The sequence below is a fragment of the Parasteatoda tepidariorum genome, chromosome 5, assembly GCF_982258835.1.
Source record: "Parasteatoda tepidariorum strain Cologne lab strain chromosome 5, Ptep-v5.0, whole genome shotgun sequence".
NCBI lineage: Eukaryota > Metazoa > Arthropoda > Arachnida > Araneae > Theridiidae > Parasteatoda > Parasteatoda tepidariorum.
The window spans coordinates 101,578,058-101,599,430 of NC_141759.1; the positions used below are offsets into that span (position 1 = coordinate 101,578,058).

Sequence of the window (21,373 nt, forward strand, 5' to 3'; positions counted from 1 at the left end):
TGATTCGAATTCTGCACCCAGCTCGCACCAACCACAGTGCTGACGTAAAACTTCCTCAGTGGTAGACGGATCAAGGGGTTAGAGTCCCCTTGACGTCAGGCTGAACGTGAGAGGTTTTCGGGGTTTTCCTCTCCATGTAACACAAATGCTGTTTATTTCTTTCGAAAAATCCTCCAAGAAGGCATATTTCTCCCAATACTCTATCCAGTAGTTCCCTTGTCTTCTGGGTTGGGTTCAAAATTACAAAGCTACGAAGTTGAACATTGGTAGTCGTAAACTCAATATTGGGTCGGTTATTCAACGATGGTTATGAAATAAAATAATTAGATATTGACTTTAGAATTGCTCAAGTTACTTAATGCCTACCCTGATGTGCTCTAAAAAAAATCTGATCCGATCTGACATGACTCAAAGAGATAGGATAATGACATGACTAGGCATATAATCGGATGACACAAACATAAACATGGAATCAAAAATAGCACCATAAGTGCACGGTCCGGTGGATCCACCTCCCCCTCGAAATATTTGTTTACATTAACGTTAGTTCTCCTAATCGCAGAAAAATTCAAACAGTGATAGCAAAACAATATCGTTTCACTCTGTATTTTTTGACGAAACTACCCATTCGATATAAGACATTATGAAATTAATAGAAAAGCTGCAAAAGACTTGACAACAAGCCCATCATTTAAATTATTTAAGAGATTATATTTTATTTATATTATATCTTATTTTCGTAACGGCTCTATAAGATGGTCATACTTTGGAAATATTTGATAAAATTGTTTAGAAATTAACAGGTTTCACTTTACGTTTAATTTAGTTAAATGCATTTTAACATCTACACACGTTTCTCTTAATTTATAAAAACATTTTGGTAGGCAGGAATTTGTTAAAAAAAATTTTTTTTTTCCTACCAATTTTTAAAAGTTTCCAGACTGCAGCCACCCTGTAGTATAAATTCTTTGTGTATTTAGCTGTAATCTAAAGAAGAATTTAGAAGGCTCTGCATTATTTATCTGAAACTATCTGGTATCTATCTGGAAACAACATTAAGGAATGGTTTGGAATAAAATGTGTCACATTTGAAAAAATATATAATTTACCAGATATACTGCCCCAAATGCTTTTTACGTATACAGTATTATACTTAACGCGGTGCAAAATTATAAAGTGTTATCCATATTTTTATTAAATAAATGCGTTACCACCGACTCAATTTTTTTTGTAATCAATTAAGTAAACTAAAAAATAACGAACAATTACTTTTTTGCTTAACCAAAACATAGCACTTGAAATATATAATAATATAAGAAAATTAAATTTGCTAATTTTTTCTCTACTACTGTTTAATACTACTTGCCGAAATCTTAGTGAGTCTAGATACAAAAGAACAAGATGAGTTAGCCTTCTGATCACTTCAAATAGGTATGGGGGCTTTGAAATAGGTATGGAGAATCGGGTCATTTTTTTCATTTCTTCCACTAAAGCCTGGTCCAATTACACTCATGAACACACTGTAAAAAATCCTTCATGGATGGTTCGACTGAATGTAAACAATAACAAGCTTCCTAAAACCTGAAGAAATATGGAAAACTTCCAATGTATCCCTCCGCTTATGTTACGCTTACGAGGCGATGTGTGAACAGGCTTGATATTCTAGGAAGTTTTATTATTGTGATTTGTGTTTAAATTTACGAGTAATTTTACCATTCATATTCATATATATATATATATATATATATATATATATATATATATATATATATATATATATATATATATATATATATATATATATATATATATATATATATATATATATATATATATATATATATGTGTGTGTGTGTGTGTGTGTGTGTGTGTGTGTGTGTGTGTGTGTGTGTGTGTATAAGTAATGTTTAGAATATAAATACCTGTGGCACACGGAATAATCTCAGCAAGTTGGCGAGCTGAATGGAAACAGAAGATGATTGTCCACCAATAATGCCAACAACCCTGTCAAAGCTGCCATTTCTGTAGGTGGGAAGTGACCCATCGGTGCATCGGAAATGCTTGTCATTATGAGCATTGTTACGGGCAATAAACCCCTTGATGAAATCCAATGTTTGCTCCAAAGCATAGGCTGTTGAATCACAGCTGTCCAGAGCTAAAACACCCAGTTTGATGCCAGGAAGAATTTTCGGATCAGAGTTAATTTTCTTTATTGTGAATAACAATGCTTCCAATTGGTGGATGCCTTCATCCTTAAAGTAAAAAACGAGGAAAATACTTTTAAAATTTATAAAACTTTCGGTGTATCCCCCCCCACTTATGTAACGCTTACGAGGAGATGTGTGAAACAAGCTTAACATTCTAGGAAGTTTAATTTATGTGATTTGTGTTTAAATTTACGCGTAATTTTACCATTCATAAGAGTTTTTTTTTTGCAATTTATAAATTCTAGCGGCTCGTGAGCCTTAGGGGAAAATCAGTTTCAGAAGAAAGTTGGCATGCACTGCTGTTGATAACTGTTACATCATACGAATGCATCACTGCCAACCCGAAAGTCCTAGTTTCCCAGAATATTCAAAGCTGGTATCATATAACAATTTAAGGTTAACTTAATTTGTTTAATTTTTTCCGCATCCATTAGGTCCTATATGCTTAAGTTTGCCTTTACAGGGCTGTCAACTTTCTACGCTTTTAGGAAAAATTTCTTCCAGTGGTAACTAAGTTTATGCTTTAATGTATTATTCTTTCTTTTATAAATTTGATTCAAAGTTATTTTTCACACCACAACATGAAATTGATTTGAAGACTTACATGAAAAGCCACTTTATTCCAATGCTCTGGTGAGGAGGTTTCTAAAATGTTTGTCAAAATTAGCAAAAATTCTGTAAGCTTTAGGTTTTTACTGTCTACCACTCAATGCAATATTTTCCAAAAGCATAGTAGTTGGCAGCTCTAGAATCAAATCGTGCTCTGTGCCAGTTCACGGAGAGCTTCATAGAACCTGAATCGGTGCTTAGTACGAACCCTGTCAAGGATCTTAAGGTGTGGGAAAAAGCTTCAAAGTGGTACAGAGATGCAAATTGCTCCGGATTCAACAAAATATAAAAGAAAATTGTAGGGAACAACCGACTAAAATTTGCAGATTTTCGCTTATTTTTGCACGTTCTTAAAGGATTCAGCTCAGTTGCTAAAATGGCGGATTACATAAGCCTTTGAGCTATTCAGAAGTAGTGGTGATTAGAAACCCTACAAAGCGTATTTACTAAATCAGCAATCATACATTAAAAGAATACCACTCGAAAATATATGTCCGCTGTCCGGAGCAAGTTGGCATCTCTGGTGGTAGTTAAAGTACAGTCGAACTCGTTTATAACGAGCTCGGATTTAACGAGAACTCGGATTTACCGAGAGAAACGAGAATATTTGGTTGGATCAATGTTAAGTCTATGGAACAGAAATCGCTTTTGAGTAGCCACGAGCAAAACCCGGTTGTAGCGAGCATTATTTTTCTGTCTTGCATTCTTTTTTCTCATCTTTCTGTGTTATCTTTTTTTCAAAATGATATGAAATGAGCGAGTTCAAAGTAAGCTGACAAACTATTTTAAATATCTAAATTAATGAAAAAAATAAATGTTTTGGTAAGAATCTTTGCCTTTATTTTTCTTTCCGTTTATATTTTCTTTCTTTAAAGACTGTAGCGCAACTAGAAATTTTTTTGCTGGTTGGGGAGTTAGTTGTTATTAAATTAAGAAAAGTATTTAATTAAATTCATTAATGTAATTAAAGTAAGTAAGTATTAATTAAATTTTAAGTCAACTCAATCATTTGACCTCCCAAGCCCCCCCCCCACTTCTGGTTGCACGTCTGCCTTAAGGATCCGTTTATTACGAGCACTCGGATTTAACGAGTACGTGTTACGGTCCCTTTGTGCTCGTTATAAACGAGTTCGACTGTATTCACAGAGCCTGATTGAGGCAGGGGCACATGGAGCAGTTGCCTCCGGCCCCCAAATCGAATAGAATGTTTGTTTTAGGTTTCCTTCTTTAATGAACTTTTTATAAAGCAAAATATCAGTACAGCGTAAAATCAGTCAGTTTTATATTTACTGCTTCATGAATCTATTGTAAAAACACAATCTATATTTCGTAAATCCATGGCTTTCTAAGGGCCGAGTTCGGATAAATTTTCGCAATTAGGACGGATAAATTTGGCTTTGCGATATGCTTTCAAAAAATACAAGCTTCTGATTGGCTTAATTAAACCATCGTAATTGCAAAAATTTGGCTGAATTCCGGTCTGATATCAGCGAGGATTTGAATTTTTCGCAGTTAGATGAAAAAGTAAACAATCAGAAAATTGCATTCGGCATGACGGTCATAGAATTGTCAGAAAATCTATAAAATGAACAGAATGATATTTCATCTGACCATAGGAGGGGGTGGGGGACTTAATAGCTATTTTAGGTTCTAGCCAATTCTCTTGTTATATATAATGAGGTGAAAATTTAAAAACCTCAATAAAGTTCAGTTTTTCATTACTGAAGTAGTGAAGCAGAGGGGGCTCCGTAAGAAGTTTTCGCTCCAGGCCCCAATTAGGCTATGGCGAGCCCTGAGTATTCTTATAATAACTAAATGGAGGAGTTTGTGAATGATAAGATGAAAGGAAGGGTTAAAATGAATTTTTAAAAAAAATCGATCACGATGGTTGATAGATTTCGCACCTTTACATACCATCCCGTATGTTAGTTCTATATTATCTCGGTAGAGTGTCTAGTTTTTTTTATTATTATATGCGCATGCATGCGAGTTGTAACGTGAGAGAATGAAACAGATTTTAAGTACGCAAGCATGGAGGATGTAACGCGAGAGTCTTAAGAAAACGCCATACAACCAGGGCTAAAGAGAATACAAGGGCTAGTTCACTCCGCTCAGAGCTGAAGCTACGATTTCCCTCCTCATGACGTCACTGTGTCCAAAGATCTCGGAGATCGCAAGCAAAGATATGATAACTTTGCATCTTTCTCTTGTAAAAATAAGTTAGACTTTTTCTGGTTATTAGCCTTCAAACTTTACGTAATTAACACATTATTTCCGTTCATAAACATAGTTCAAAAAAAACTTTCTTGGTTATTATATTAAAAAAATACCATTTTAAACTTATAAAAATGTTTTGCTAGTTGGTGAAAATGACACGATAAATACTTTATTTTAAAAAGTTCAGTTTTAACTTTAACTATTAAGAAAAATGAAGGCATATATCGACACTTTTTTTATCTACATATTCTTTTATAAAGATAAGTTAAGTTAAATTTAGAATCCCTGATTTTAAAATATGTCGTTAATAGCAGTTTGTTCATACTTAATCATTAGGAAACATCAACCTTAAACGCTAATTACTGAAACAAAATAATAATTTAGGTTCATAATGACATCAGAAATTTTACAATTGTTTATGGACATTTAAATTTACGATGATATAATATATAGATATTTAAATTGAAGAGGATATAATTTTTTAAAAAAATCATAAATATTTAGAATAACTACATTAAAAAATATGTTATGAAATTAGGAGAATTTCAACTATATACAAAATTTTTTTATACTTTTTACTTACATTTTAATTTTCTTTGACTTTATCTATTTTTTAATTCTTTTCACCTGCCTTTCTTTATGAAGTAGCGAGGCGGTTTCTATTTAGATAATGAATTTTTATAAAAGTTCTTTACGACAGAATAAACGTATTGCGGTTTTATATTAACTGTGTCATTTCGGAATCCATTCTTTACGTAGTTGTTCATTTACTTTAGGGAACACGCGAAAAATTATACTTTTTCCTTTTGTTTTTATATCAGAATTTTTTCAAGTTGCAATCGCGCAAACTGGCATTTCGATAATAGTTTTAAATTCTTGTAAATTCACTGCAAAAACTGAGGAAAGTCATTATAGAAAATAACAAATGTCTTGGAATATCTCGCAAAAAGAAATGATCCAATATTAGTTAGAGCTAGTAAGGTCAAACGCTCCGTTCTTGAAGTAAAAGTGCGAGCTTTGCGCCAAAGTGACGTCACTAGAGTGACGTTGGAGGATCGGCGCGGCAAGAGATACTTCAAAGGAGTGAACCAGCCCTTCTATTCTCTTTAGCCCTGCATACAACGGAGGAAAATTTTCGTCCCAAATTCCCCTTCTCCTTCATTAATTATTTAAAATTTAAAAGAAAGAAAAAGATAAGTTCAGTCAAATCTAGAGTAAGTCATAAAGTTTCAATTGGTGGAAAAAATACTTCAAAATATTAAAATGCAAACAAATTATTAAAAGAGAAATTCACCGCTGCGTCATCCTAAGTTTATCATCTCATCATTTATTTTCCATTTGTATATTTTAAAATCAATATTTGAAACTTCGTGGTTTACTCTAGGTTCGGCTCAACTCACTTTTTCTACACTTTGAATTAGTAATGAAGGAGAAAGAGAATTTGCAACGAAAATTTTCTTCCGAGGTATGGCGTCCTCTCGAATAAATCCTGCGTACGTGTACGTATGGGCAGGACAAATTATTTCTATTTTGTATGAAGAGTGTCTTTTCCCCTTTTCTCTGATTCACAGGCTGCAATCCAGGTCATAAATTCTATTATCTCTCCCTCATCTTGTAAAATTCTCCATATCCAGGAATTCGTAGAAATTTTGACATCACGAAAGAAACGTGTTGTGCTCCAGTGGGTACCTGGGCACTGTGGTATCTATGGAAACGAACAGGTGGATTTCTTCTCAAAGAGGGGCGCTGGGCCACTCCAGCTGAAACATGCAGAGATCTCCGACCACAGTATAAAGCTACATCTAAAACAAGTTTTTAAGAGAACTCTTGCTTCCAAATTACAAGAAAGAATAAAAGCCAAGCGGTGGAAAGATGACCTCCTAAATATCCCTAATGGCCGTGAAGTTGTGGCACAGTTTCGACTCCTAACGGGCCACGACTGTCTGGCTGAACACTTGCACCGCATCGGTATTCTAAATTCACCTGACTGTCCGCTCTGCAACTTGGCAGAGCCCATGAATATGATCCACCTCCGCCGCTGTGCTGCATTGCATTCCGGCTCTGAATTGTCGCTTAATTGGCAAGCCAGAGAACTTTTAGGCCAATGACTTCGGTCATTCTGTTTAGTTTATTTATTCACCTGTTTCGTCTTTGCATTTGTTTTTTTGTGATATTTCTTGTTTATGCCCTGCCATTGGAAATTAAAAAAAAAGTGTTACCTGTAATCTTCCGCATTCATGCTTGGCGTCTCTTTCGTGTATAGGAAACAGGGCACCTAGAATAATATCACCGGACACATTGCTCATTCTTCTGATTGGCCATTTGATTAAATCATCTGCGGACGCCAACAAGGAGAGCAAAGGAAAGGATAGCAAACACCAGACTAATTTCATTCCTAGATGAAAAGCCTCTGTAAGAGAAAAATACAAGAATGTTTATTATAGTTACAAGTGAAAAATAAAACTCTTCCCCTGTTGAGAAGAAATGGCTCAGGGGATCGAGCTTTCGCCTTCCAATATGGTGATCCGGGTTCGAATTCCAGCGATGGTAACCCAATTCGAAAACTGCATCCGGCTTGCACCGACCACAGTGCTGACGTATAAATATATTCTCAGTGGTCGACGAATCATGGGTTAGAGTCAATAAGCCACCAGGCTAACCGTTAGAGGTTCTCCTGAGTTTCCTCTCCATGTAACGCAAAAGCGGGTTAGTTCCATCAGAAAACATTTCTCCCAATACTTGATCCACGGGGTCGGGATAACCTGGTAGGTAGGGCACTGGGCCCATGTCCAAGAGGTCATGGGTTCGATCCCTGCCGACAGAAGACTCCCCGTGTAGTAAATGGTGACTGATTCACGTTAAATCTGTCGAGTCACAAAGTCCTCCATGTTCCTATAACAAATCATACCTCTGGGGGTACTGATCCAGGAGTTCAATCGTCTTCTGGATTGGGTTCAAAATGACAAGGCTACGGAGTTGAACATTAGCAGTAGTAAACCTAAAAAATTGTTAGCTGTCCAACGACGGTTATAAAAATAAAAATAAAATTCCCTGTTCATTTTAACTTTTTGACCATTAATTAGTTTTTTTTTCTTTCCATTTCTTGTTCCTGAAACTGATATTCTCACTATTATGCTTCCTACACACGGTGCGCAAATTAATAAACATATCACCCAGAATAACTTTTGATCTAATGATCGTAACTTCACGTTCTACAAATCAATCTTAATGGTTCGAGGAAATGGTTTCAAATATGCTAATTAATTAGAGCTAATTAATAAGTTACAAAATCAGACACAAAGACGTACCTTTTCTGAAAAAAACACACAGTTTCTTGGACAAATTTCGATTTTCGACCCCCAAAATATAAGGGATTACCGCAATCTGGGACATATGGTCCCAATACTTTAGTCAGAAGAGCAGTTTAGAGTTTGGACCCCTTATTATTAATTTTACTCCTTGCGCATTTCACCATATCTCGAAAAAATTTTGCACACAATTATAAAATTCATTTATCCAAAGATAATTTATTCAAAAAATAACTTTTAGTAAATGTTATTATTTCTTATTATCGTATTTAATAATAGCAAAAAATTGTATCGTAAAGCATACAATTTGTTACATCATTTTAACGAAAGTAATTTTACTTGGCAAAATTAGAAATGTAAGCAAATTAGAAATGTGAGCAAATTCTGTCAAATCAGAAACTGAAATCTAAATAAACGACGTTTTTTTAAATTCGATTTTTCAGAAACTATTCGAACTCACATTTGGTATTTTGACGTGCAAAACCATATTCTTTAAAATTATGTCAGAATCCGTCGAAAAAACGCATAATTATTCAGAGGAAGTACGTTTTCAGAGTGTTTTTGTATCTGATTTTGTAAATTAAAGTATCGACTGCACAAACTAATCACCATATTTAAGGTCATCCTCTCGAACTATTAAGATTGATTCCTATATCGGGAAAATCCGATCATTAGATCAGAAATTATTCAGGGTGGACCGTTTATTATTTGCTCACCGCATAGGGTGGTCAAAGGCACGAAATATTTAAAAAGCATAGGCAGCTGTTTCATAAGCCTTTTGAAATGTCACTTCAATTTCTTGAAGTAAATTGATTAATTTGAACGTTACAATAGAAGCAGGGTGCGTAGCCAAATCTTTCAACAAAACATAAGCACCTTTTAAGTACTCAAAAAATAATTTTAAGCAATATATACGTTAATAAAATGCAAAATAATTTTCAAAGACTTTATATGATCATGTCAAAACAACAAGTTTCTGACAAAGAACTTTTTTCTTGATTATATTAGCCACCATAAAAAGATCGTGAGATTTTTCGGTTCTATTCCAGAGGGTGGAAAAATGAAGCCTGACCTTGAGAATATCTTGCAAAATGCAGCACAGTTGCACATGAGAGTGCAAGAATCTCACTAAACCCAGCTCAGTAGATGTACATGCTGACTCTCAAATATTTCATGAAATGGCTCTTTTTACGCTGATTGGCAATGATTGGTGCTTTTATACGCTACGGATCGACGGTACGCTGAAATGGATTGTGAATAGAACAATGTGAAAACCACGCTTTTGCATAATACGTGGCGAAAATCGGCATGGTAAAGAAGAAAAAAAATCTCATTTTCGAAAAGGGAATATTAAGCACTTTTTAAATAAACTTCACTGAAGAAAGAATCATCCTGAAGAGCTCTTAAAAAACGAGAATAAGCACCTTTAAGCACTTTTTAAAAACGCTACGCGCTATGTCAAAGGCCGTTCCCAAAAATCCTAACAAAAAGTACACTTAAATCAGTATTTAAATTAGGAAAAATAAAAAACACTATAAAAAAATCTGACAAATTACAGAAGAGAAAGGTGGATGTAATAAACTCTCTCGATCTCTCTGTGGTCACTTAATGGCGAGTATTTGTTCCAAATTAACGCTGTTTGAGTTACACAGCGTATAGGCAAAAATTTTCCCTACAAATCGTAGTATTGTAAAAATTAGCGTTACGATTTGCGTGAAATAAATCTCTCGATATTAAGGATACTACACAGTCTGCCACTAGTTTTCATGTCCGAGTTTAACGAATATAACGAGTTAGATAAATATGCAAAGAATAAATAATTATTAAAATACTTTAGCGTTTTTGCAATTTTTAATAGTTCGTTTCACTTTTTTACAAAAATTTATTACGATTAAAATTAGAAACATTTGAAATAATTTCATTTAAACCTAGCGTAAACTTTCAAGAACTTTAATGGAGAAAAAAAAAAGCCATGACTTTTTAAGAGAATTGTAATTGCATCGAATTAAATCCGGTGCAATAGTTAAAAGTTATTTCCTACTTATTTTTTTACGGAAGCAAAGCGAAATTATTTTTACGAGTTATTTATGACCTGAAAAAGAAAGTTGACGCAGCGAATCTGTTAAAATGCAAAAGCGAAAAGCAATTTTTATGGAAGCTATTAAAAAACAACATCGCATATTTTTTTCCCGCTTAGCGAGGAATGGAATATCGAGTTACAGAATCATCTTACATCAGCGATTATGATCATCATTAAAAAAGAACATTATAAATAGAATTTTTTAAGCTAAGGTATTTTTGTTTAAAAAAAAGAAAAATGTAATTTTGTTTTTCAATTAATTGTGTTATGGTTTAGATCCGTGATTTTCAACCACTGTGCCGCCAAAATGTAGAAATGATACAGTAAAAATTATAATGCTTTTTTATTACGAGTAAAGTTTAAATTAAAGAAAAGTATGCGGCCATATTATTAAACGCACTTTTAGATTCTATGTAAAATCTTAACTATCAGGTGATACTATACAGCTGTATTGTTTTTATTCGAACGAAACCGGTTTGCATTTGTTTTCGCTCCTGTATCAATTGGTTAACATTGTAATGCAATACGTTAAGAATAAATACAAATAGGAAGTATATGAAAAATCTCCAGAATAAAAACATGTATGTCTAAATATAAAAGTACTGCCTATAAACTCGTACAAATCATGTCATTATTAAGAAACTACAGTGCGTCTAATAATTTGATCTAATTATTATAATACACTAATATAATGCATGATATAATAAACGTTCTATCTTTGTATAATATATGGTCTAATATATCCAATCGTCCAATTTATATTACATATCGTCTAACTTAACCAATTGATACACTAACGTAAACGTATATATATATATATATATATATATTATAGCAAAATTTTAATATATATATGGGCAAAATTTTAGGAAGTGATAGTACCCACCCAAGCAAACAATTTTTATCAAATAATGCATGGTCAAAAACAAAATGCAAAGATGCTGGCGCATTTGGAAAGTTGTTTGATGCAAACGTGAAAGCTCCATTCCTGTTGCGAGTTACAGCGCTGCGTTACTTGTCGCCAAGCTTTCGGCCGCTGCAGGGCCGCTGGTGTATTTCAGAAAGTTCGCCTATCTTTTCTTCGCCGTTGTACTGCCTGTATAAACGCTGCCGGCCACTGTTTTGAACACTTATTGTAATCACGTGCCATTAAATTTGCTTTTATAACTTAACTACATCGTCCTTTGTGTGTTTTTGCCTCATATAAGAACATAAACTTTGACGCCCTCTAGCGGTTTTGCGTTTTGTTTTCGACCATGCATTCTTTGATAAAAATTGTTTGCTTGGGTGTGTGCTATCACTTCCTAAAATTTTACCCATCTTTTAAGAATCACCCTGTGTGTGTGTTAAGATAAGTAGAAAATTTATTGACTATAAAAATTATAAAGTTACAAAAAGAAAGCAAGCTAAATGCTAACTTAGAGAAGGAAACAATTGCTAACAATTAATATAAGCTGTGCAATTAATAGTTATAAAAACAAATTAACAAAAGGTAACTAACAAAAAAACAAGCTAACATTTAATAATTAGCAAAAAAAAAACTGGTTAACAAGGAATAACAAGAAAATAACAATTAATATTTAAAAAAAAACATTGAATATCTGAAAGAAACAATCTAACAATTACTAGCTGTAAAAAAATAAGTTAATAACTAATAAAAACAAAACAAAAGAACTAACAAGCGACGCGAGGGAAAGAGGGCTAAGTCGAAAGAACTAATTAATCCCTTAATAAACGTACTGTTGTTTTTGTAGTGCGTATTATTTTATTTCACAATCAAAATTATTATCAAAAATAGGAAGTGTATTATAGGAAAGTAAACAACTTTTTAAACTTATTATTTTCGTTATGAACCGTGAAATTTCGAAATCGTTAAAAGTGTGCTACGACAAAAAATAAATAAATAAATTTGAGAATAACTTTTCTAGATCCATAATAAAATCTATGACTTTTTAAATTTCTATTATTCATTTAATTGAACAAGTTGTCGTCCATATAATCAGACTAAACGTATGAGATAAATTCCTTTTTTCTTCAATTTTTCAAATTAAATTACGTATAAAAAGGTTTTCTTGTTGCTTAATTTTAATCGCAGCTTTTGTCCGAAAACATAAAAAGAAACTTTATTTTAGAGCATGCGCATCGAAACAAAAAAGTCCCGCAGTGGACTGATCATTAAGACACGGTTCCCTACAGATCACCGAAGTCAAGCATCACTGGCATCGGTCAGTGTGCAGGTGGGTGACCACTTGGATCAGTCTGTGTAGGGACAGAGGGTGTGCGGTATTGGTCCTCGTTAAACTGTTCTACCGTTAAGTGCACGACTTCGCTTGCAGGTCGTTGAGCTACCGAAGCGGGGGTGCCACCCCCCTCTGCAGAGGATCAAAATTGTGATGGCATGTCTTCGGATTATCCATAATAAAAAAAATTTTTATTACGGATGAATTTCGGATCATTTATAATAAAAAAAAATAATCGGAACTCGAAGGAAGAACAAGTGGCGCCCCTGGCTGGTAGTCCCACGACCTGCTGGCGAAGTTGAGCATTTTACGGTAGAAAAGTTTAACGAGAACCGATACCGCGTATCCTCGATCCCTACGCAGGATGATCAAAGTGGTCACCCTCCCGCTGACCGCAGCCAGTGATGTTTGACTTCGGTGTTCTACTGGGAACCGTGTCTTTCTGAACTGTTCACTGCGAGACTGAAACAAATAGAATTAAAAAAAATTGCTAATTTGAAGCTCTCTTAATAGATTTGTGCTTTATTATTAGCCACCACTTTTTACATTTTTAGTTGACTGTGGCATCCCTGTGGATTTTATTTAACACTAGAAAGACTGAAACTTAGTATATACCTATATTGCCCAAAAGCAGCCAAAATGACTGCATTGTGAAAGAATAACTAATGTGTAAAGAAATTTGTTTAAAATTAATTTCTAATATTTTTTTATATTATTTACAGTTATATAACAAGTTATTTGTAAATATTAACAATAAAATATATATATATATATATATATGTTGTACAAAATGTCACAAAATTCTAAGAAATTGCATCATAATATATATCATTATTTTTCGAATTGAAATTACAGAACAATCAAAATGACTTCCTTGGGCAATCTAGTGTTAATTAATAAATCATTTTTTAGCTTAAATGTATTAAAATGAAACTTGAAAGCATATATCTTGTGGTCAACGGAAACAGTAACTATACACTAGTAAATCAATATAATAAATTCTCAACAGTAATCTTAGCTGCTCGTTTGTGTCGGGCATAACCATTCCAATAAAATACTCAAGAGAACAAAAAAAGACCTCCAATACAATAATGTCCTCGTGACACTAAACGACGTCATTCCAATACAGGAACATTTCATATAAGTTTTCCCCCACAAAGGAATTTGCGGCAATATATCTCGTCGCAAGATAAAAAAAAAACGTTTCGTTTAATCCTGGCATTTTTTTAGATGACTTTTACTCCGGGTTTAAATGAGAAAGATACTTATAACGAATGAAAAAAGTATACAATATTGACAATTTGCGAATGGACGGAGCTTGTATGAATCATTATTAAGAAAACTAATAATATTTGTACTTCAACAGCCTTTGTTATTTCATTTATATATATATATATATATATATATATATATATATATATATATATATATATATATATGTGTGTGTGTGTGTGTGTGTGTGTGCAATTCTACGAATAAACGCCAACTAGGCGGCCAAAAAAAAATAATTTTTTTTTTGGAGGGGCACACTATTTCTACATGAATTTTCTTTTTTACACCCTAAAAAGGCAAGAAAAAATTGTGAATATGAAATTTTTTCCTTGTGACATACTTTAAATGTGACATACTCAGGTAAATCTGAGCCATTTATTCAGATAAAACGATTTTTACATAAATATAATATTATTATATTGTCTCTCTAAAATGTATTTATAGAGATTTCATACTATAAGATTATATTTTAGTATAAATATTGGCGTTTATTTGTAGAATTGCTCATATGAGCAATTCTACAAATGAACGCAAGCTAGGCGGCCAAACAAAAATTAAATTTCTTTTGGGGGGGGGGTCACGCTATTTCTACATAAAATTTCTTCTTTTTTACACCCTAAAAAAGCAAGAAAAAATATTGAACATGAAATTTTTTCTTTGTGACATACTTTAAATGACAAAATACCAATTTTAAATTTTTCAAGATTTTTTCAATTTACGAACTTTGATTAAATTTTTTTATTTTTGTTTTTTATACTAAAATATAATCTTATAGTAGGAAATCTCTATAAATTAATTTTAGAGAGACATTATAATAATATTATATTTATGTAAAAATCGTTTTATCTGAATAAATGGCTCAGATTTACATGAGTATGTCACACTTAAAGTATGTCACAAAGAAAAAATTTCATGTTCACGATTTTTTCTTGCCTTTTTAGGGTGTAAAAAAGAAGAAAATTCATGTAGAAATAGTGTGCCACCCTCCCCCCCCCCAATTTTCCCTTGGCCGCCTAATTGGCGTTTATTTGTAGAATTGCTCATATATACAGGGTTCCAGTGGTCCTTGAAAAGTTTTAGTTGTGGTAGTAAATTCTAATCAATTCTAGAAAGTATCTTTTATTTTAATATATCACTTTATCGTTAAGTGGTTAAGAAGCTGGAATTTTGGTGCATATATACTTTCATTGGAAAACTTAATCTTGGCTTTATTGAAATTACATACATTTGCAGGCTTTTTCGCTCAATTTAGGCTTGTAAACCTTTGTGAAGTAGAAGGACATATAGAACAATTTAGAGAAGGACATCACAAAGAATACATCCAGGGTTGCGACGGGATTCGAACCCGCCACCTCCACGCTGCGTTTGACGGGTGATACCGCTCGGCCAGAGAGGCTCCTACTTTATCTTATATATTTTATCATTATCATCAAAATACATCTGAGCATCTGGGGCCGTTTGCGGCCTTTTTCCCACTCGTCTTGAATTGTGATCTATAAGGTGGTTCATTTTATATATTTGAAATCCTAAATTTATCTTATATATTTGAAAATTGAATCTGTAGTGGTAAACAAGTGAATAAGACAAACTAATCATATTCAAAAATTAATTACCACTTTCTTATTTTTTCAGGATTATGCCTATAAAAAACCGTGTGGTGGTTTTCAGTTGTAAAAGGCGTTGGTACAACACTAGATTAATCTTTGGCTTCGATGCTAAACCTTAAGTCAGTTGCACCAGTATTTTTGGCATGAGCCAGTATTTCATCTATGGGCGCATTGGAGCACCACTGCTGTGGTGAAGGCCGATCTTTTTTTTTTCAGGATATCTCCCAAAAAACATAGAATCAAAGACTCTTACCTGTTTCTTTGTATTCCAAAAGAGGAACACGATTTTGAATGTTGGCGGTTACCCATAGGTGCACACTTGGCACCCAACTTGACAAGCAAAATAATGCTTTGCTGAACATTGCAAGCAGGGCTTCCAATTTTCTACATTTATACTAATAAAAATTTATACTAGTAATAGCTATCTATGTTTACGTTTTAATGCATTATTTCTTATTCATTTAAAGTTATTTTACACGTCACTACACGTAAATGATTTAAAAGTTCATATACAACACCAATTTAATATAGCTTTATTGTAGTGAGGCTTTTAAAATGTTAGCAAAATTAACAAGAGTTTTGAAAGCTTCGACTCTTAAATGTCTACCTCTCTGTAAAATACTATGTAAAACGCGTAGTAGTTGGCTTGCTTGTACAAGAAATCCAGCTACCTAAGCGAGACCTACCTTGAGCCAACACTTTCTATAACTGAAAGCCTCCATAAGATTTCTTATAGGTAATTCTATCAGCCCTCTATAAAGATAAATTTGTTTACAAAAGAGCCATATAATAGAAAAAATTAGAAAGTGGTAGCAAATATATGTCTCTAAGTTTTCTTAGTTTATGAATATGATTGGTTTGTTTTATTTACTTGTCTACCACTACAGCCTCAATTCTCAAATATATTTGACTACTAAATTAAAATTATATACTATTGAATATAACTTTTTATCAAAGAGAGTAAAATATCGAAATTGTAGAACAATAGTTCCGATCGCTAGTATGCTTTACGCAGTCGCCTTTTTTCTTACATTTCGTATTACAGAAAATTAATAATAAAGCAATTATTTTGCTTAGTGCTTTGTTATACATACTACGACAGTACGGAAAAAATCTAAAAAGGGTTTACAAAATCAATTGAAAATATTCGAGACACAAGTTTAAAAATATAAATTTCGTGTTTAAGAGTAATAACTCTATTATTTTGTTCTACGTGTTTATAAATCATGTTCGAACAAATGAATATATTTAATCTACTGCAATTAATTATATACAAAGCATCTCAAATTTTTTATGAGGTGAAGTAGTTGATTCATTTTCATAATTAAGCGCAATTTGTGCTCCGAATAAATTGCTTCAACCTTGTAGAGATGTTGTTCTCAGCTTAAAAATTGAGTGTTGTAAAATTAAATAATTTTGAAAGAATGACGAAGCTCATCATTCCAAAAGTTTAATGAATTAACTTTCAGGCAGTTGCAAAAATTAAAAAACTAGTAATAGAAAAATTTCTATTCAATTTTTTCGTGATAAAGAAATAAATTATTCTGAACTACAACAAATATATTTGCTCTTGAGAAACTTTCCGACGACTATACAGCAGTCGTAGTGTCCTATAAAAATTAGGAAAAGGTAGTCTATTTACTTTAAACTAATGAAAAGAGGTTTTGAATTTTAGATTTCACTTTCATTCAAAAATTACACCTTCCCAAGTTTTAATTTAACGGAATATTACTTCTTCAATTGTTAGTATGCAACAGAAAGTTCGCGAAAACGCTTTAATCTACCTGCCACTATTTTATTTTGAAAAAGACAGTACGGACAGCCCCTGAATTTTTGCGGAACATTATAATTTACAGAAAAAATAAGTGCTGGTCGCTGATAGTTTACATTCTTCAGAAGAAGAAAAAATAATTGAATCTTTCCAAGAAAATTATTAGATAAATGACTTGGCAGTAAGTAATAAAAGTAAGTAGTTTTATTTTATCAGTTAAATTCCAATTCTTTTTATGAAATTATTTTAATAATTTATACCAAATAATTAAAGATAAGTAATATTTACAAAACATTCATTAATTTTTTCTCTGTCTTTAATTTTCCCGAGTGTAAAAACACAGTTACGTAAAAAAATAGAAGACAATGTCAACAACATTTAAATTGATGGATGCAGCAATTCATCTACCGATTTAGTTACTGCTTGTCGGACACCATGAAAAACATCGCAGCCAGAAACAGAACAATTGACACGAAATAAAACGGAAAATTACTTTCTGAGTAAGAAAAATCGTTTGTAATTGTGTGAAAAAGTGACGTTTGCAAGAGGGAAGGGTGGAATAAATTTGACCTTGGTAAAGACAAAGAAGCCACGAGTAAAGAAATATGATCTTGGAACGAGATTTGGAATGATTTGATTCCCGCTTCAACAATCACCTTTCGTTTCAGGCATAAATTAATAAATCTGTCACAAGGATTTGACTTTTTTAAGTTGTCGTTTTCTTTGATTGTCTCAGTTCGAGTTCAAAAATAGATGACACTCTTGGTGTGAACATAAATCGCAGGCTGAGAAAATCAATGATGGCCACCAAGTATTTCGATCTAATCGAATTAAATTAGAATTGATTAGATTAGTTTCATTCAATTCAGTGCCAAAAAAAAATACAACGGAAACAATGCCGCAAATAAAATGCCTAAAGTAAAATTAACAGCAAGTGATTTCTTAGTGACACTATTGATTACTAAATTATTCTGGCTATTCCTTATAATTTGAGTCAAAAATATGAACCCGTCTTTTAAAAAAATACATGTCTTTCTCGTAAAAAAGTACAGTGTAAATCCGTTAAAATGAACCTTTTGACCCATTGGCAAAATGGGTCTTGGTTTGGATTTGATGGCGTCCACACACTTTTCAACTGTGTTCAAGAGTACTAGTAAACAGTGAACCTTTTGACCCATTGGCAAAATGGGTCTTGGTTTGGATTTGATGGCGTCCACACACTTTTCAACTGTGTTCAAGAGTAATAGTAAACAGTGAACCTTTTGACCCATTGGCAAAATGGGTCTTGGTTTGGATTTGATGGCGTCCACACACTTTTCAACTGTGTTCAAGAGTACTAGTAAACAGTGAACCTTTTGACCCATTGGCAAAATGGGTCTTGGTTTGGATTTGATGGCGTCCACACACTTTTCAACTGTGTTCAAGAGTAATAGTAAACAGTGAACCTTTTGACCCATTGGCAAAATGGGTCTTGGTTTGGATTTGATGGCGTCCACACACTTTTCAACTGTGTTCAAGAGTAATAGTAAACAGTGAACCTTTTGACCCATTGGCAAAATGGGTCTTGGTTTGGATTTGATGGCGTCCACACACTTTTCAACTGTGTTCAAGAGTAATAGTAAACAGTGAACCTTTTGACCCATTGGCAAAATGGGTCTTGGTTTGGATTTGATGGCGTCCACACACTTTTCAACTGTGTTCAAGAGTAATAGTAAACAGTGAACCTTTTGACCCATTGGCAAAATGTGTCTTGGTTTGGATTTGATGGCGTCCACACACTTTTCAACTGTGTTCAAGAGTAATAGTAAACAGTGAACCTTTTGACCCATTGGCAAAATGGGTCTTGGTTTGGATTTGATGGCGTCCACACACTTTTCAACTGTGTTCAAGAGTACTAGTAAACAGTGAACCTTTTGACCCATTGGTAAAATGGGTCTTGGTTTGGATTTGATGGCGTCCACATACTTTTCAACTTTGTTCAAGAGTACTAGTAAACAGTGCGCATGCGTCGTCACTGCATGCGTCGCTATGGTGACCACTGCTGTTTTTATTCTTATTTTCACTAGCAGGCATTTTTAATGTATTTACATATAATAATAATTTAAAGTATTTTATATTCTTCTCATTATTAACGTATAATGACTGGCTTGACGGTGATTTTAATATAAATATGAATGCTGCAGAAGGATAAGTGTTTTGTGACGTCTTGAAACACGTACATAGGCAGGATATGAAAATCAATATTAAGACAAACATCAATGGAGACAGTTTTTGCAACCCATGATTTGAAATGTTTAACGGAGTCAATCCAGAAAGAAAAAGCATTTGACCAATGGTTAACCAGTGATAATATTATGTTTGCATACTTTCAGAGACATTGTGCAAGAATAGAGCACATAGAAATCAAATTAATTATTTAAATGCAATCGGAAGCTTAAAGTTTATCTTTAGTAGTACGCAATTCGGTCTTTGCTCAACAAATTCCTGTCAACAAGTTGAACAAATCTGCTGAACATTTTAAATGAAATTCTTTGAGACATTGTCTAGAACAGCAGTCGCCAATTATTTTCGGCCATGGAACCCTAAATAGTATGAGCTTTTTCTGACAGAACCCCCATGACTTAATGAATAAATTTCGTTACCAATAGGGAACACATAAATCAACGGTTATCATATCAGCACAGATACATTGCAGAAAAAGAAAATATAGTGAATTGCATGTCAATAAGATAAAAACTTAAGTATAGGTTACGAAACTCGTAGCTGATTTTTAAAAAAAATCTTATTCTCGGGATGTCTGTGACGCTTTTAAGCAATCTTAGGTTGCCAAAGAACACCACTGAAACCACTGATCTAGAAGTATTTGGGAACCGGAGGTCTAGAAGGCCTGGAAAATCGCGATCCTCTTCCTTTGTTCCATCCCAAACAGCTAACTGTTGCCAACGGAGTGTAAAATCATTAGAGGAATCTTAAAAACAAGACAAATCGTCCACTTTCGTACACCGAAGATGAAACTTTCAAGAGAAGGATTAATTTAAAATCATTACTTTTATTTTATTTTATAATCGTTGTTGAACAGCAGACCCAATTTTTGAGTTTACGACTACTAATATTCCACTACTTAGCTTTGTAATTTTGAACTCTATCCTGAAGACAAGAGAACTCCTGGATCAAGTATTGGAAGAAATATGCCCTCGTGGAGGACTTTTTGATGGAACTAACTCGCATTTGCGTTACATGGAGAGGAAGACCACGAGAGCCTCCCACGGTTAGCCTGACGGCAAAGGGACTCTAACCTATGATCCGTCTACCACTGACTATATTTCACGCCAGCACAGTGGTTGGTGCAAGGCGGATGCGGATTCGTATCGACCAGCCATCGCTGGGATTCGAAACCCGTTCCCCTCATTGGAATGCGAACGCTCTATTCCCTGAGCCAGAGCGGCTCAAAATCTTTAATTAGAATTTTAGTGTGGTATACCCTTATACAGTATTACCCTACTTAACTGAAGATGATATTAAATCACATAATAACTCTGATACTACGCGTTTTAGAGATAGGCCAAAGGTGTGTCAAACTTGAAACAGAGGCTTTAAATAAAATATTTGAACATGATGCTAGAGATGTTATATATCCGATCTATTCTAAAGTTTAGATCAGTTATACCTCACTTTTCCGAAAAATTAGTCTTTAGATGTGTAGTAGATATTAAAAGAAACCTTAAAAATACAGTAAACAGATCTTACTATACTGCTACTCTTTGTAAATATAACTACAATTATAGTGTAAATACCTCATCAAAAATTATATGTAACTCGATATGCTACCATCTTTAAGATCCAGGCTTGTTCGTATCTTATTATATGTAAAAATCTAACGAGTGTGTGGCAGTTTCCAATTGTGGGCCGTGCATTGTTGGCCAAAAAATCACGTGGTAGGATCCAGTTTTCCTTCATTCATTTCCATATTGTTTTGGCAGCTATCAGCATAAAAGTCATATAGGTATTGTTTTCCTATAAATATTTTTGTATCCTCAATTTAAATTTATTTTCCTGTGCTGC

At 33.5% G+C, this 21,373-nt stretch overlaps 1 protein-coding gene across 2 annotated transcripts in view; it reads right to left on the reverse strand.

Annotated features, from left to right (window-relative positions):
* Positions 1-21,373, reverse strand: part of LOC107439307 (metabotropic glutamate receptor 3) — an 82,366-nt gene that overhangs the window by 31,675 nt on the left and 29,318 nt on the right. For both annotated transcript variants that reach the window (XM_071185077.2, XM_087164651.1), the window contains 2 exons: positions 7,253-7,443; positions 1,923-2,252 (listed from right to left, as the gene is read on the reverse strand). In XM_071185077.2, coding sequence (XP_071041178.2) covers positions 1,923-2,252; positions 7,253-7,426 — 504 coding nt within the window. In that variant the 5' untranslated portion in view covers positions 7,427-7,443. The remainder of the gene's footprint in view (positions 1-1,922; positions 2,253-7,252; positions 7,444-21,373) is intronic.